At 36.7% G+C, this 18,272-nt stretch overlaps 1 protein-coding gene across 1 annotated transcript in view; it reads left to right on the top strand.

Moving 5' to 3' along the window:
- Positions 1 to 18,272, top strand: part of MBD2 (methyl-CpG binding domain protein 2) — a 76,921-nt gene that overhangs the window by 33,913 nt on the left and 24,736 nt on the right. Inside the window, exon 3 of the mRNA XM_082853163.1 lies at positions 7,535 to 7,672. Within this exon, the coding sequence (XP_082709289.1) occupies positions 7,535 to 7,672 (138 nt within the window). The remainder of the gene's footprint in view (positions 1 to 7,534; positions 7,673 to 18,272) is intronic.

The raw sequence follows: 18,272 nt of genomic DNA on the forward strand, positions 1-18,272 counted from the left end.
GGCTATTGTAAATAGAGCTGCAGTGAACATTTTGGTACATGACTCTTTTTGAATTATGGTTTTCTCTGGGTATATGCCCAGTAGTGGGATTGCTGGGTCATACGGTAGTTCTATTTGTAGTTTTTTAAGGAACCTCCATATTGTTCTCCATAGTGGCTGTACCAATTCACATTCCCACCAGCAGTGCAAGAGTGTTCCTTTTCTCCACACCGTCTCCAGCATTTATTGTTTCTAGATTTTTTGATAATGGCCATTCTGACTGGTGTGAGATGATATCTCATTGTAGTCTTTTTTTTTTTTTTTTTTTTTTGGCGGTACGCGGGCCTCTCACTGTTGTGGCCTCTCCCGTTGCGAAGCACAGGCTCCGGATGCACAGGCCCAGTGGCCATGGCTCACGGGCCCAGACGCTCCGCGGCACATGGGATCTTCCTGGACCGGGGCACGAACCCGTGTCCCCTGCATTGGCAGGCGGACTCTCAACCACTGCACCACCAGGGAGGCCCTCATTGTAGTTTTGATTTGCATTTCTCTAATGATTAATGATGTTGAGCACTCTTTCATGTGTTTGTTAGCAGTCTGTATATCTTCTTTGGAGAAATGTCTATTTAGGTCTTGTGCCCATTTTTGGATTGGGTTGTTTGTTTTTTTGTTATTGAGCTGCATGAGCTGCTTGTAAATTTTGGAGATTAATCCTTTGTCAGTTGCTTCATTTGCAAATATTTTCTCCCATTCTGAGGGTTGTCTTTTGGTCTTATGTATGGTTTCCTTTGCTGTGCAAAAGCGTTGAAGTTTCATTGGGTCCCATTTGTTTATTTTTGTTTTTATGTCCATTTCTCTAGGAGGTGGGTCAAAAAGGATCTTGCTGTGATTTATGTCATAGAGTGTTCTGTCTATGTTTTCCTCTAAGATTTTGATAGTTCCTGGCCTTACATTTAGGTCTTTAATCCATTTTGAGCTTATTTTTGTGTATGGTGTTAGGGAGTGATCTAATCTCATACTTTTACATGTACCTGTCCAGTTTTCCAGCACCACTTATTGAAGAGGCTATCCTTTCTCCACTGTATACATTCCTACCTGCTTTATCAAAGATAAGGTGTCCGTATGTGCGTGGGTTTATCTCTGGGCTTTCTATCCTGTTCCATTGATCTATATTTCTGTTTTTGTGCCAGTACCATACTGTCTTGATTACTGTAGCTTTGTAGTATAGTCTGAAGTCAGGGAGCCTGATTCCTCCAGCTCCGTTGTTTTGGTTTTTTTTTTGCCGTACACGGGCCTCTCACTGTTGTGGCCTCTCCCGTTGCAGAGCACAGGCTCAGCGGCCATGGCTCACGGGCCTAGCTGCTCCGCGGCATGTGGGATCTTCCCGGACTGGGGCACGAACCTGTGTCCCCTGCATCGGCAGGCGGACTCTCAACCGCTGTCCCACCAGGGAAGCCCCAGCTCCGTTTTTTGTTCTCAAGATTGCTCTGGCTATTCGGGGTCTTTTGTGTTTCCATGCAAATTGTGAAATTTTTTGTTCTAGTTCTGTGAAGAATGCCAGTGGTAGTTTGACAGGGATTGCATTGAATCTGTAGATTGCTTTGGGTAGTATGGTCATTTTCACAATGTTGATTCTTCCAATCCAAGAACATGGTATATCTCTCCATCTATTTGTATCATCTTTAATTTGTTTCATCTGTGTCTTATAATTTTCTGCATACAGGTCTTGTCTCCTTAGGTAGATTTATTCCTGGATATTCTATTCTTTTTGTTGCAATGGTAAATGGGAGTGTTTTCTTGATTTCACTTTCAGATTTTTCATCATTCGTGTGTAGGAATGCAGAGATTTCTGTACATTAATTTTGTATCCTGCTACTTTACCAAATTCATTGATTAGCTCTAGTAGTTTTCTGGTAGCATCTTTAGGATTCTCTAGGTACAGTATCATGTCATCTGCAAACAGTGACAGCTTTACTTCTTTTCTGATTTGGATTCCTTTTATTTCCTTTCTTTGATTGCTGTGGCTAAAACTTCCAAAACTATGTTGAATAAGAGTCGTGAGAGTGGTCAACCTTGTCTTGTTTCTGATCTTAGTGGAAATGCTTTCAGTATTTCACCATTGAGGATGATGTTGGGTGTGGGTTTGTCGTATATGGCCTTTATCATGTTGAGTAAAGTTCCCTCTATGCCTACTTTCTGGAGGGTTTTTATCATAAATGGATGTTGAATTTAGTCGAAAGCTTTCTCTGCATCTATTGAGGTGACCATATGGTTTTTCACCTTCAGTTTGTTAATGTGGTGTATGACGTTGATTGATTTGCATATATTGAAGAATCCTTGCATTCCTGGAATAAACCCCACTTGATCATGGTGTATGATCCTCTTAATGTGCTGTTGGATTCTGTTTGCTAGTATTTTGTTGAGGAATTTTGCATCTGTGTTCATCAGTGATATTGGCCTGTAGTTTTCTTTCTTTGTGACATCCTTGTCTGGTTTTGGTATCAGGGTGATGGTGGCCTTGTAGAATGAGATTGGAGTGTTCCTCCCTCTGCTATATGTTGGAAGAGTTTGAGAAGGATAGGTGTTAGCTCTTCTCTAAATGTTTGAAAGAATTTGCCTGTGAAGCCATCTGGTCCTGGGCTTTTATTTGTTGGAAGATTTTTAATCACAGTTTCAATTTCAGTGCTTGTGATTGGTCTGTTCATATTTTCTATTTCTTCCTGATTCAGTCTTGGCAGGTTGTGCATTTCTAAGAATTTGTCCATTTCTTCCAGGTTGTCCATTTTATTGGCATAGAGTTGCTTGTAGTAACCTCTCATGATCTTTTGTATTTCTGCAGTGTCAGTTGTTACTTCTCCTTTTTCATTTCTATTGATTTGAGTCTTCTCCCTTTTTTTCTTGATGAGTCTGGCTAATGGTTTATCAATTTTGTTTATCTTCTCAAAGAACCAGCTTTTAGTTTTATTGATCTTTGCTATCGTTTGCTTCATTTCTTTTTCATTTATTTCTGATCTGATCTTTATGATTTCTTTCCTTCTGCTAACTTTGGGTTTTTTGGTTCTTCTTTCTCGAATTGCTTTAGTTGCAAGCTTAGGTTGTTTATTCGAGATGTTTCCTGTTTCTTAAGGTAGGATTGTATTGCTATAAACTTCCCTTTAGAACTGCTTTTGCTGCATCCCATAGGTTTTGGGTCATAGTGTCTCCATTGTCATTTGTTTCTAGGTATATTTTGATTTCCTCTTTGATTTCTTCAGTGATCACTTTGTTATTAAGTAGTGTATTGTTTGGCCTCCATGTGTTTGTATTTTTTACAGATCTTTTCCTGTAATTGATATCTAGTCTCATAGCCTTGTGGTTGGAAAAGATACATGATGCGATTTCAATTTTCTTAAATTTACCAAGGCTTGATTTGTGACCCAAGATATGATCTATCCTGGAGAATGTTCCATGAGCACTTGAGAAAATTGTGTATTCTGTTGTTTTTGTATGGAATGTCCTATAAATATCAATTAAGTCCATCTTGTTTAATGTATCATTTAAAGCTTGTGTTTCCTTATTTATTTTAATTTTGGATGATCTGTCCATTGGTGAAAGTGGGGTGTTAAAGTCCCCTACTATGAATGTGTTACTGTCGATTTCCCCTTTTATGGCTGTTAGTATTTGCCTTATGTATTGAGGTGCTCTTATGTTGGGTGCATAAATATTTACAGTTGTTTTATCTTCTTCTTGGATCGATCCTTGATCATTATGTAGTGTCCTTCTTTGTCTCTTCTAATAGTCTTCATTGTAAAGTCTGTTTTGTCTGATATGAGAATTGCTACCTCAGCTTTCTTTTGGTTTCCATTTGCATGGAATATCTTTTTCCATCCCCTCACTTTCAGTCTGTATGTGTCTCTAGGTCTGAAGTGGGTCTCTTGTAGACAGCATATATATGGGTCTTGTTTTTGTATCCATTCAGCCAGTGTGTGTCTTTTGGTGGGAGCATTTAATCCAGTTACATTAAAGGTAATTATCGATATGTATGTTCCTATTCCCATTTTCTTAATTGTTTTGGGTTTGTTATTGTAGGTGTTTTTCTTCACTTGTGTTTCTTGCCTAGAGAAGATTCTTTAACATTTGTTGTAAAGCTGGTTTGGTGGTGCTGAACTCTCTCAGCTTTTGCTTGTCTGTAAAGGTTTTAATTTCTCCATCAAATCTGAATGAGATCCTTGCTGTGTAGAGTAATCTTGGTTGTGGGTTTTCCTCCTTCATCACTTTAAATATGTCCTGACAATCCCTTCTGGCTTGCAGAGTTTCTGCTGAAAGATCAGCTGTGAACCTAATGGGGATTCCTGTGTGTGTTACTTGTTGTTTTTCCCTTGCTGCTTTTAATATGTTTTCTTTGTATTTAATTTTTGACAGTTTGATTAATATGTGTCTTGGTGTGTTTCTCCTTGGATTTATCCTGTATGGGACTCTCTGTGCTTCCTGGACTTGATTAACTATTTCTTTTCCCATATTAGGGAAGTTTTCAACTATGATCTCTTCAAATATTTTCTTAGTCCCTTTCTTTTTCTCTTCTTCTTCTGGAACCCTATAATTCAAATGTTGGTGCATTTAATGTTGTCCCAGAGGTCTCTGAGACTGTCCTCAGTTCTCTTAATTCTTTTTTCTTTATTCTTCTCTGCAGTAGTTATTTCCACTACTTTATCTTCCAGGTCACTTATCCGTTCTTCTGCCTCAGTTATTCTGCTGTTGATCCCATCTAGAGTATTTTTAATTTCATTTATTGTGTTGTTCATTGTTGCTTGTTTCCTTTTTAGTTCTTCTAGTTCCTTGTTAAATGTTTCTTGCATTTTCTCTATTTCCAAGATTTTGGATCATCTTTACTATCATTATTCTGAATTCTTTTTCAGGTAGATTGCCTATTTCCTCTTCATTTGTTAGGTCTGGTGGGTTTTTATCTTGCTCCTTCATCTGCTGTGTGTTTTTCTGTCTTCTCATTTTGCTTATCTTACTGTCTTTGGGGTCTCCGTTTTGCAGGCTGAAGGCTCGTAGTTCCTGTTGTTTTTGGTGTCTGTCCCCAGTGGCTAAAGTTGGTTCAGTGGGTTGTGTAGGCTTCCTGGTGGAGGGGACTAGTGCCTGTGTTCTGGTGGATGAGGCTGGATCTTGTCTTTCTGGTGGGCAGGTCCCTGTCTTGTGGTGTGTGTTGGGTGTCTGTGGACTTATTATGCTTTTAGGCAGCCTTTCTGCTAATGGGTGGGGTTCTGTTCCTGTCTTGCTAGTTGTTTGGCATAGGGTGTCCAGCACTGTAGCTTGCTGTCGTTGAGTGAAGCTGGGTGTTGGTGTTGAGATGGAGATCTCTGGGAGATGTTCGCCGTTTGATATTATGTGCAGCTGGGAGGCCTCTTGTGGACCAGTGTCCTGAAGTTGGCTCTCCCACCTCAGAGGCACATCACTGACTCCTGGCTGCAGCACCAAGAGCCTTTCATCCACACGGCTCAGAATAAAAGAGAGAAAAAGTAGAAAGAAAGAAAGAGGATAAAATAAAATAAAGTAAGGTAAAATAAAGTTTTTAGAATAATTATTAAGAAAAAAAATTTAAAAAAAAAACAGACGGATGACACCCTAGGACAAATGATGGAAGCAAAGCTATACAGACAAAATGTCACACAGAGGCCTACACATACACACTCACAAAAAGAGGAAAAGGGGAAAAAATAATAAATCTTGCTCTCAAAGTCCACCTCCTCAGTTTGGGATGATTCGTTGTCTATTCAGGTATTCCACAGATGCAGGTACATCAAGTTGATTGTGGAGATTTAATCTGCTGCTCCTGAGGCTGCTGGGAGAGATTTCCTTTTCTCTTCTTTGTTCACACAGCTCCTGGGGTTCAGCTTTGGATTTGGCCCCACCTCTGTGTGTAGGTCGCCGGAGGGCGTCTGTTCTTTGCTCAGACAGGACGGGGTTAAAGGAGCCGCTGATTCGGGGACTCTGGCTCACTCAGGCCGGGGGGGAGGGTGGGGTACGGATGCGGTGGCAGAGGCCAGCGTGACATTGCACCGGCCTGAGGCGCGCCGTGCGTTCTCCCGGGGAAGTTGTCCCTGGATCCCGGGACCCTGGCAGTGGCGGGCTGCACAGGCTCCCCGGAAGGGAGGTGTGGAGAGTGACCTGTGCTCGCACACAGGCTTCTTGGTGGCGGCAGCTACAGCCTTAGCGTCTCATATCCGTCTCTGGGGTCCGCGCTGTTAGCCGTGGCTCGCACCCGTCTCTGGAGCTCCTTTAAGCAGCCTAGAATTCTGCATTTTATGTGAATTTTATTTGTAGATGTTGGCTTAATTTACTAAAGGAACTAAAAACTGAACAAAACACATCTATCTATGGGTTAGACCTGGTCTCCCCGCCACCAACTCGCAGTCTTTGTTTTAGAACAGTCGTTGTCCAAGTGTGGTCGCTGTACCAGCATCAACATCACCTGGCCCTTAATAGAAATGCAGTTTCCCAGGTCCTACCTCAGACCTCCTGAATCAGAATTTCTGGGAGTGAGGCCCAATAACCTGTGCTTTCATCAGCCCTCTGGGTGACTCTGATGCATGCTCAAGGTTGAGAACTGCTGTTCTGGAGTCTCAAAGTTGTGGAGATAGTTATAAAGATAAAAGTTCATTGAACATCCTGTAGATGATTTATCAGGTATACTTGTATACTAAAATTATCTGATGTGTGTTGCTTTCAGGTGTATTGGAGCTTTATGGGTTTTGCCAGACTCAGAATACACAGTGATTAAATCACATTTTGTTCTTTTTCTTCCTCTTTTTCCTCGCCTCTGCCCCACCTGATGTTAGAGTATTTCAAATGAGCTTAATAGCAATTCTGTGCCACATTTGCTTTTCATTAGAACATAACTTAATTTTTTTACTGGTTGATTAAAAATAAGTATGTTGCTTGCCCTTCTGAAACTTCAATTTTAAGTTTTTTTAAAAAAGCATTAAATGTGCTATAAAATATTAAAGATAACGGATATTTCCTTATTTTATTACATTTTTCTAAATTGAGCTCTGTTTGTGGAATTACAACTTTCATTTCTAATTATCTTTTTTTTTAATATAAAAGGGAAGGTTAACCTTTGTGGTTTTACGTAAGCCTGGCCCCCTGACAGCTCATGAGGTTATTTCTATTTTAATGGCCAAGTGCGCTATTAGTTTCCTCCATTTTCAGAATGTAGAAATGACTGCTTTCCGATTATTGTCCTGAAAACCCTCCTTCCTTTTGTGTAACCTAACCTTAAACATATTTGTTCACCTAGAAGTTCCTAGTATCTTGCTAATCAAATTAATTATGAATTTTAATTTAGAGAATTTTCTTACATTTAAAAGAATACAAAAAGCTTTTTATTATGAGAAAACTTTGCACGTCTTACATAATAAAGTGATTAAAGTGTACTTCAGAGTATTTAAAATGCTGAGATTGAGAAGTTTGGAATAATCCAAGTTAAAGTAATACATATTGAATTAATAAAAATTTATCTAATTGTATTTATATATAATATTTATTAATTAAAACGCACTTATATCCACAGGGTAAGCCAGACTTGAATACAACATTGCCAATTAGACAAACAGCATCAATTTTCAAACAACCGGTAACCAAAGTCACAAATCATCCTAGTAATAAAGTGAAATCAGATCCACAACGAATGAATGAACAGCCACGTCAGGTAAGGATCTAATTGGTTCTCCAATCTTATTTTTCAGAAAATTCTGGTATCTTTACCAGATATAGTTCAAGTAAACTCTGGTTAAAATGGAATATATTTGGAAAGAAAATTGTTTTATATCCTAGGCTATTACATGAATGCTGGAGAATAACTCTGATAAGACAACATTTAGGTAAAATGTTTTAAGAAAAAAATTAAGTTAATTAAAAAATCTAAAATTAATTTTATGGACTCCACTTTTATGCTTTTGTGTTGTAATGTACATCAGACTTGGTTCTGCTCTTCTTAGTTTTTTAAAGATTATCTTTCCAGGGGTAATATTTCCTAAGGGGATGAAGCATGCAGTTCGTGTTGCCTAGTTTAAAAATATTTTATATTATTTGGAAACTACTTTTTGTTCTGATTTCTTATTACAAGAAAGCAGCCCTCCCCTTTGGAAAAACAGAAGTAAATAAACTTTGTCAATATGGTATATTGTCCTGTGACTTCCATTTTTGTATAAATTGCATTTATTTTTCTCTTCCTTTATTGTTTCAAGCTGTATTCCACCAGAATCTTTTCTTAGAAAAAAAGTATTATCTGAAAGGCCTCCCTGCTGCTTAATAATGCCGCTTAGCCAGGGGAGGGAGACTTGACAAAACGCTTAAACTTTCCAAGTAGTCTTGCTCACTCACTCCCTAATTGCGGTCAAAAAGTTTAGGTACTTTGTGAAATTTTAGTAGCAATTGGGGTGAGGGAGCGGAGGGAGAAACATCGGTGCATTTTTTCTCTCCTTTCTCTGCCTCCTCCCACTTAAGGATTAGAAACACTGATTTACCTACGACCAGTATCTTTTGCTCTCGTATTCCCCTTTTAGATGTCTCACTCCACCTTTTCATGTGAATTTTGTTTTTCACTAGTCCCTCAAGTGTCTCATCTCCAGACTTCAAAAAGGATTGGGCCAAAACTTTCAGACAGTTGCTCTAGAAGAAACTACATAAAGAAATTCAGTTCCCACATCCTCTGTAGTGTTTTTTCCTCTTCAGGTGAGCCAGGAAAACAGAAGATATTTGGAGCCACATTGGATCAGCATCTTGCTATAGATGTCTCAAGATTTGAAGTTCTAAACTTGCTTTACTGTTGGTCCCCAAGAGATTCAACAGGGGCCATGTAAGTGTATCACATCCAATATAAAAGATGCGTACCTGCATGTGCCTTTAGGCTCTTGTCACCACTTAGGTTTTCTTTGGGCCATTCAGCTTTCTGTGCCAGGCTTTTCCCTTCTGTTTTACTACTGCACCCAGTGATAGCCACCAAACCACCGGCAGTTTTAGTATATTCATTCCAATAGGGAAGGAATTCTGCCATTCTGAGCTTTGCCCACCTTGACAAAGCCATTCCCTGATTGTGTTCTTTCTTAGATACTGTCGAAAGTCTTGAACATCTTGTCCTTTGGCTTTTTGGTGATTTTAAAATCGCTTCCTTGTAAAGGTTTTTATTAATTGAAAAATTTGAAAGTATGTAATTGGGTAAGACAGTTTGCTTCAAAAAGCCCAAAAGATAAAGAAAGTGGAATAACTAATAATATTAGTTCCATGTTGAAAATTTGAGTTGTCTCATTGAGAACAGATAGTATTTAGTAAATTTTATCCTCATCTTTTCCTTGTCAAATCATTCTCAATATAGTCTGTGAACAAATATTTTGGTTAAAGACAAGCCGAGTAGCAAATTATGGTCATTTTAACAGGAATTTAATTGTTTTCTGCACTTAAGTTCAGTCACAGATTTTAAAAACAGTAGTAATTATATTTACTGGGTGTTTATCTGGTTGTAGAGATATTGGCAACCTAGATTTTTAAAGCTGAAGTAACCAGATTAGTTGCTTCTTATTCTTTGGTATGTTGAGTAGTTGTAAGTTTTCCTTCTTTAATTAACGTTTATGAGATTGTTCTCAAGTGAAAAGAATATGTCAAAAAAGCTAAATCATCTCCTGCCCCCACCAAAAAAAACCCCACTTATGTCATTTTAACCCAGATCTTTTGAGGGTTTTTATCTTCCTTCTAGCTTTCAGAGACAGGAAGTGTTAAAATTATTTTGGAGGTTACTTCTCCAAATGTTTGCACTGTTTTTCACATTATCCTCTTGTCACCTGACAATTTTTGCTGGATGTTTTTGATTACACTAAGACATTAGTTGTCTCTCCACCTTCTTTATCCTGAACGTAAGAATTGAGATAATATTTGACTACTGTCTCACTAACAGGATTTCAAAATATAGGACTGTGCATTGAGTAAATGCAGGAAAATAGTAAAGAGACAACTTTGGTATTAATGTTTTTTGAAATCATGATCTGTCATCCTGACTATTCCAGTTTAGATTCAGGTTTTTAAGTAAAGGAAAGATGTTGATTTAATTATATTTTGACATACATATGGCAGATGACTGCTAGTGAGCTATTCTTGTTGAGATAGTTGGCATAAAATACATAGGCAAAAATGATTCTTCCAATTTTGCTACCTTTTGCATAGCTTCATTGAACTAGATTAGTAATATAAATTGCCAAATACTTCATTTGGAGAAGTTATTCTGATCATAGAGTAAATAAATTAGACAGTGAGGTTTCTATTTTTTTGAGGTTCCTGCAGATATGTTTTTATCTTAACTGTATCACATTCTTTTAATAAGGTATTCAAGCTAGTGGTATTGTAATTCCTTTCGGAGTGTTGAATTTTGAGACCTAGAACTAGGATTTGATTTTTAGATCTTTTACCTTGAATCGGTTTGAAGTGATTAGTTTAGATGTGAAGCAATCATAGAAATTCATAATTCTGTTTTTATATAACAAACATCATATGCCTAGTTCTGTCTAATATGGCAGTCTAATTTGAGTTCTATAAAATATATAAATTATGAAATTCTAATGTACTGACTCCTTGAAAATGCCTTAGTTTTAAAAGGGCAAATTAAGGTATGTAAACAAAAGTGCATTAAACAGAATTCACCAGTGATTTCTGCCTACAATTAAAATGATAAGGTAGAGATGGCATTTGTAAAATCTGGTTATGATAGGGTAAGTAGCCATCCAGTTTTATATATACTATTGGCATATTTAACATGTACTTGTCTTGTCATTAGATTAAAAAGAAATCTTGACTGGGGTGGAGGGAATTCTACCAGTTATAAGACTCTTATCCCAAACAGTAAGATCTTTGAACTATCCTTATTTGGCCAGATATGTAAAACATGCCCCTAATTCTTTTTAATCTAATTGAATAGTGATTTTGCTGTCAAGGGTGTCTTTCCTAGCTTCCTTCTTTCAGTATGTGAAGAACTCACATAGCTGTTTCTTTCTTATTTCTTTAATGCTGTCATCTTTGACACTTTATGGTCTCTTGCTTTTTCTCTTTTTTTATCCTCAAATCAAAGAAACTTCAGCTTTTGAGCCATTACTTTTTCCTTTTAATTAAAGCCTATAGGCTTTAGGTGTTTCTGATAGTCTTTGAATATTAATTACATTTCTTACAGAATATTCTTTTTTTACCGAAAAGTAAACATTTAAATCACCGAAGAAGTGGATTTAAATCTTCCATTTGATCCTAGATTTTTTTCCTTTTATTTTGTTAGCTAATTCTTTGTTCAAAGGATATGAAACTTGCCTTTACTCCGTTCCAGAAATGTCTTTTTTTAATGATTTTTTTCCAGCTTTATTGAGATGTAATTGACATATAACATCGTGTAAATTTAAGGTGTACAGTGTGACAATTTGATACGTGTATACATTGCAAAATGATTACCAGGAAAAAGTTAGTTAATACATCTATTACCTTACATAATTACCATTTTTTTGTTGTGGTGGTGATTGTGAGAACATTTAAGATCCCTCTTAACAACTTTCAGGTGTATAATACAGTATTGTTAACTATAGTCACCATGCTGTACATTAGATCCCCAGAACTTATTCATCTTACAACTGGAAGTTCGTATGTTTTGATCAACATCTCCCCATTTTCCCCACCTTCAGCCCCTGGCAATCACCATTCTACTCTGTGTTTCTATGAGTTTGGTTTTTTGAGATTCCACATATAAGCAAGATCACACAGTGTTTGCTTTCTCTGTTTGACTTATTTCACTTAGCATAATCACCTCAAGTTTCATCTATGTTATCACAAATGGCAGGATTTCTTTCTTTTTTATGGATGATAATATTCCATTGTGTGTGTGTATATACATAAATATATGTATGTATATATATACACACACGCACATTATCCATTCATCCATCGATGGACACTTAGTTTGTTTCTATAACTTGGTTATTGTGAATAAAGTTGCAGTGAATATGGGGGTACAGATATCTCTTTGAGATGTTGATTTCATTTCCTTTGGATATATAGCCGGAAGTGGGATTGCTGGATCATATGGTAGTTCTATTTCTAATTTCTTGAGGAACCTTCAAATGTTTTCCATCATGGCTGTACCGATTTACATTCTTACCAATAGTGAATGAGGGTTCCCTTTTCTCTACATCCTTGCCAGCACTTAAATCTCATCTTTTTGATAATAACCGAGAGTGACTATTTTTACATGTTAGAAGAAACTTTTTAGGTGAAAGGTAAATTTTAAAAATGTGCACTTTAAAGACATTGTGTGTGAAAAGTTTATAAAATATTTTAGTATTCAGTTATTATAACCCTGAAAATTGCTGTTCATTCCAGGCATTTTAACATTTACTCCTTCCTAACCCCTGACTGTTACTTCTAGTTTAGTCTTTAGTATAATGCTTTTATGATTAAGAAATAGATAAGCTAAAGCAGAGAGTTCCATGGAGGATATTATATTCCTTGTCTCTAGACAGATAAATTGGCTGCCTGGGCAGAAGAAATAGATGATATGTTGTCCAGTATTATTTAAAAGCATTATTCTGGGTGATGTTGGAAAGATGCCATGTATATACACATACTTTTAAAACATTTCACCTAACATTGTATTATACACATTTAATCCATGTTTTATATAATTTGTGTGCTATAATTTTATAATTAACTGTATATTATTCCAAAAACTGTGCATTGTACTGGCATACAATTTACTTTATAATTTCCATATTATTTCCAGTTTTTCACCATTATGGGTAGTACTCAAGTGAGTATCCTTATGTAGTAAGTTCCTTCCTATATTTTTCAATATTTCCTTGGGCTAGATTCCCAGAAATATAATTAGTATGAATATTTATGATTTTTGATACATACTGGCAAGTTGATTTCCAAAGACTTGTACCAAATTAAAAGTCTATTGACAAATTATGTGCAGTTCAGTTTCAGCTTACCTTCTATGGTATTATTATCAATATTTCTTCTTCTTGGTAGTTCATTGTATAAAAACGATTTCATTTTAAATTTGCACTTATCTGAATATTTGTGAAGTTGAACAGACTAAAGCATTTGTGTTTAAATTTGCAAATGAGAAATGATTAAAGGATCTGAACAAGGAAGTAGCTTTTTTATTACCCCTCTGAACTGAACTTGACCATATCTTGTGACCTAAAGGTAATACCAATATCTGTGCTTCCCAGATACATTCCCTCTTACCTTCTCAGACAGCTCACTCAATGGATTATGTCAGCTACCTTTCATCTTCAACTTCTTTCTAAACTGGCTTCTTCCCCAAAGCATTTAAATATATTCAAATCTTCCCTATCTTAAAAATTTATTTATTTTACTCTGTGTCTCCTTTAGAATTCATTTTCTTTCTTTTCCCTTTACAGTCAAACTTCTTGGAGTTGTGTGTATTTACTATCTACTTTACCTCTTAGTTTTTATATCTCTGAAATACTGCTTTTGTTCTCACTATGCCACTTGAACTGTTCTCATCAAGATTATTGATGATCCTAATTAAATTGGTTGAGCAAACTTCAGTCCTTACATTACTTGACGTGTTTTAGTATTAGGCACTCTTGACTACATCTGCCTTCTGAAATATTGTCTTTTATTCTGTGACACTGTAGTCTCTTGGTTTTCCTCCTTTGTTTTTTCTCAATCCCCATCCTGTGTTCCTTCTGTGTCTATCTTTCAAAATGGTGGGGTTTCCTAGGGAATACTGTGCATTCTTCTCTGTAGGTAAACCCTTCATGGATGATTTCACTCATTGTCATGGCCTCAGTTATCATCTATATGTTAATGATTTCCAAATTTACATCTTTATCCTGAGCTTCATTTGTTTGTATCACTCAATCTACTAACATTGTTTGCTTAGACGTCTCACCAGTATCTCTAATTCATCTTCCCAAACTTCATCATCATCCTTTCAAACCAGCTCCTTCTTCTATATGCTTTATCTCACTGTATGTACCACTGTCCACTTGGCCGCCTAAGCCAGAAACGTGAGCATCATCCTTGACTCTTCCCATCTCTTACCCCCAAATCTAATTAGCCAACAAGTCCTGTTGACTCTGCCTCCTAAATATTCACTTGCTCCATCTCTCTACCAAGGAACAATCATTTCATCTCTCTGCTTCTTGTCTTATTTTCTTCAGTTCTTTCTTCATATTGCATCCTGAAGATCTGTTTGACATAATGATCTAATAGTGTTATTCTGCTGAAAACGTTTTGATGATTCGTGTTAGTTTTTAGGTCAAAAAAAAAAAAAACCAAACATGACTTTTAAAGTCAAAACACCTAACATAACTTACAAAGTCCTTCATGATTTGGCTTTTGTGTATCTCTCTGGCCTCACATTCTTGCCTTGTTCTACAACTGAATCATGTGCAACTGTAGATTTTTGAATGTGCTATTCATCTCCCCCTCTGCACCCTGCCCTTGCATTCCCTGATCATATTTCATGCTGCTTTCTTTCCCACTTTAATTAGCTATTTCCTGCTCATCCCTCAAGTCTGAACTTAGATATCACTTCATCTGTTCAGGAAACCTGATTCATGAAGTCTAGGTTTAGAGACCCTCCTTAGTGCTTCTCCTTTCTCCTTTTCTGATCATAACTGTATTAGCTGTTCATTGCTTTATCCATAGTGTCTCCATTACGTCAGTGCTTAACACATATTTGTCGAAGTAATGAATGAATGAATTTTTTTTTTAATTCAAAAATCATGAATTGAGCCCTCAACTTGTGCCAGGCACTTTTCTAAGTTGTGGGAATACTGCAGTGAGCGAAACCAAGTCCCTGCTCTCATGGAACTTACTTTCTAGAGTGATAGGGAGAGAGACAAACAGATAAATACATATATAATGTGTCATGGCATGGTAAATGCAATGAAAACAAAAAGCAGAGGAGTGAGAGAATATATGGTCTTTGAAAGAAGAGAAGTATGGGTAGGACATTCTAGACAGAGGTTTAAATTTATTTATTTTATTTTTGGCTGTGTTGGGTCTTTGTTGCTGCACACGGGCTTTCTCTAGTTGCGGCGAGCGGGGGCTACTCTTGGTTGCGGTGCGCGGGCTTCTCATTGTGGTAGCTTTTCTTGTTGCGGAGCATGGGCTCTAGGAGCATGGGCTTCAGTAGTTGTGGCACATGGGCTCTAGAGTGCAGGCTCAGTAGTTGTGGTTCATGGGCTTAGTTGCTCCGTGGCATGTGGGATCTTCCCAGACCAGGACTCGAACCCGTGTCCCCTGCATTGGCAAGCAGATTCTTAACTACTGCTCCACTGGGGAAGTCCCTAGATAGAGGTTTTAATCTGGCTCTTGTATGTAATATGATAACTGACTTAAGGCCAGGAGACCGTTGAAGAAAGTATAGGAAGCTAGGGCATAGATGATAAGACTGGTTTCATGCTGGTCATAAAATAATTGACAAAATTTATCTATGAATCAGCTGTGCCTATGAGGAGAGTTTTAAAATTTAACGTAACTGGGAAAACAATGTCGTTGACTGAAATGTGGAAATGTTTTTTAAATAATAAAATATGAATATAAGTATTAGAAAATGTATACTCTTAAAGCAGCTGTGGAAGTAAGAGATCCAAGCAAAGGATGCTGGGTTGGAGCCCTACAGAGATAGAAAATGTATACTCTTAAAGAGGTTGTGGGAAGTAAGAGATCCAGGCAAAGGATGCTGGGTTGGAGCCCTACAGAGAAAGCTGCTTTGGTGACTCGTCAGCTTTATGGGGGTGAGAGTTGCAGCTGAAAGATTATATGTGAATTTTTTTTAAAAAAATAATGAATCCATAGATTTTTCATTCATAGTGACCTTTAATCATCATATATTTTTCTAGATCACTTAAAAATATTTCACCGATATGGGTAGATCCATGGCATTTTTTGAGATTTTTGTATTTCTCTAAGAAACGTAGGAATATAGATGAAAAAAAAATCAATGCTTAAAAACTTGTGTTTCATAACAGTAGTTTCCTACTTTTTGTGTCTTTAGTTCCATTTCCAGAAGCATTTAATCTCAATTCTGGTCACTTCCCTTTATAATTACCTCTGTATTTCTGAAGAATAAACTTATTATCCTATTTCTTTATTTATTAATTTTAGACATTATTTCTTGACTTCCCACAATGGTACATGAATACATAGTTCTCTCTCTGCTCCATGCTCCCAACATAGTTATATCACACTTTTAGTTAAATAGGTTAAATAGTCAGGGTTTACATTTTTATGACTGAAAGTTATTCATGGTTATGGCAAGTAATGTCTTTTATCATCAGCATCAGAATTCTTTATTGTTGTCAGTCTTAAGAATTGTATGCCACGTTTTCTTTATAACAGAGTTAATCTTTCCTCATGCTTGTTTCTGCCACATGCCCATCAATAATACTTTCCTTATGCTGAAATCCGTGGCGTTCCTTCTTGTGTCTTTCCTGGAATCACCTCTCCTCCTCTTCAGTCTGAATGCATTCTCTGGTATTGCTGTGTAGCTGTAGCTCTGAGGATTTTCTTTACTGTGCTTCTGTGTGGGGAGTTTGTTTTCTGGAATTCTGTCCTCCTCTGTCTCAGTAGATGCCTTCCATTTGTAACAAATCCTCTAGTAGCTTTCTAATAAAATAAAATGGGAGGTAAAGTTGAGAACCTGCACATTGGAAATAAACTTTATTCCAGCTGGACACAACCAAGTTTGTCTGGGTATGAAATCTTAGATTGAGAATCATTTTCCCTGAAGTTTTGAAGGCGTTGCTTCATTGTTCTCTAGTTTTAGAGTTGCCAAAGAGAAATTCAGTGCCATGCTCAATCTCTGTTCCTCTTTTATGGTCTTCTTTTTTGTCTCTTAAGAAGTTTAGTATATTTATGATTTTTAAAAATTCACTGATATGTGCCTGTAGGCCTTTTTTCATTCACAAGGCACTTAGTAGGTGATAGACGTGACTACTATCCTTTGCGTGGGAAATTTTCCTGTGTCATTTTTTCCCATTTTCTCCTGAATCACCTAACTTTCCATTCTCTCTTTGTATGAGTTGTGTATTAGCCATCTATTTCTACTTTTTCTACTATTTCTACTTTTGTATTTTCCGTCTTATTATTGTTGTTTTACTTTCTGGGCTATTTTCTTGATTTTACTTTTAGTCCTTTTTTTGATTTTTTTTATTTTGGTGATCATATTTTTAATTTCCAGCAGCTGTTTCTTGGCTTTTGTATATAAGATTTTGCTGTTCTTGTTTTATGGATACAACCTCTACTCTTTCCTCTCTGAATCTATTAATTATAGGGACATTTTTTATTTGTATGATATTTGCTCTTTCTCTGTTCCCTGCATTGGCCATTCTGTTGCTGTTGTTTTAGTTTCTGTCTTTCTTGTTGGCTGTTATGGATATTTTTCAGTGACTATTGTAGTATGTGTTTTTGGTTTTGAGCTTATAGAGGAGTAGAAGCGCTGGGTCATAGAGTATGCATATGTTCAGCTTTATTAGATGCTACCATATAGTTTTCCAAAGTGATTATACAAAGTCACCCTTCTACCAGTAGTGCGCAGTTGCTTCAAATTCTTGTCAGCACTTGGTATTATCAGTCTTTAAAAATTTGAACATTCTGGTATGTGTTTAGGTGTATTTGTTACCATTTTAACTTGCATTTCCTTGGTATTTAATGATACTGTGCACTGTTTGTATGTCTATTGGCTGCATAGATGTCCTTTCTTTTGAAGTGCCTACTCTTTTATGCATTGTTTTGTTATGTTGTTTATCTTTTTTTCATTGACTTGTGGGAGTTCTTTGTATATTCTGAGTATCAGTACTTTGTCAGATATATCTATCACGCATATCTTCTTCCAGTTTGTGACTTACCTTATCCACTTCCTTAATGGCGTTTTAAGTGTAAGTTCATAATTTTAAGAGAGTTGGGAGGTGGGATAGAGCCTGGGAGAGTGTGGGGTGGGGGCTTCTGGGGTGCTAGTGATATTCTGTTTCTTGATCTGCATGGTAGTTACATGAGTGTTTACTTTATGAAACTCCAGTGAGCTGTATACTTATGTTTTTTTTACACTTTTCTGTATGTAATACTTCAATGATGATTTACAAAAAGTAAAGGATATACTTTATCAGTCTCTTCCTTTTATTTCTGTGACGTGTTTAAGAAATTTTTGCTTACCCCAAGGTTATCAATATATTCCCCATGTCATCTTCTGAAAGCTTTGTTTTACTTTTGCATTTGGGTCTATGATCCATCTGGAATTGACT

Source organism: Leucopleurus acutus (assembly GCF_964270905.1).
Source record: "Leucopleurus acutus genome assembly, chromosome: 13".
In the NCBI taxonomy this organism is placed as follows: Eukaryota; Metazoa; Chordata; class Mammalia; order Artiodactyla; family Delphinidae; genus Leucopleurus; species Leucopleurus acutus.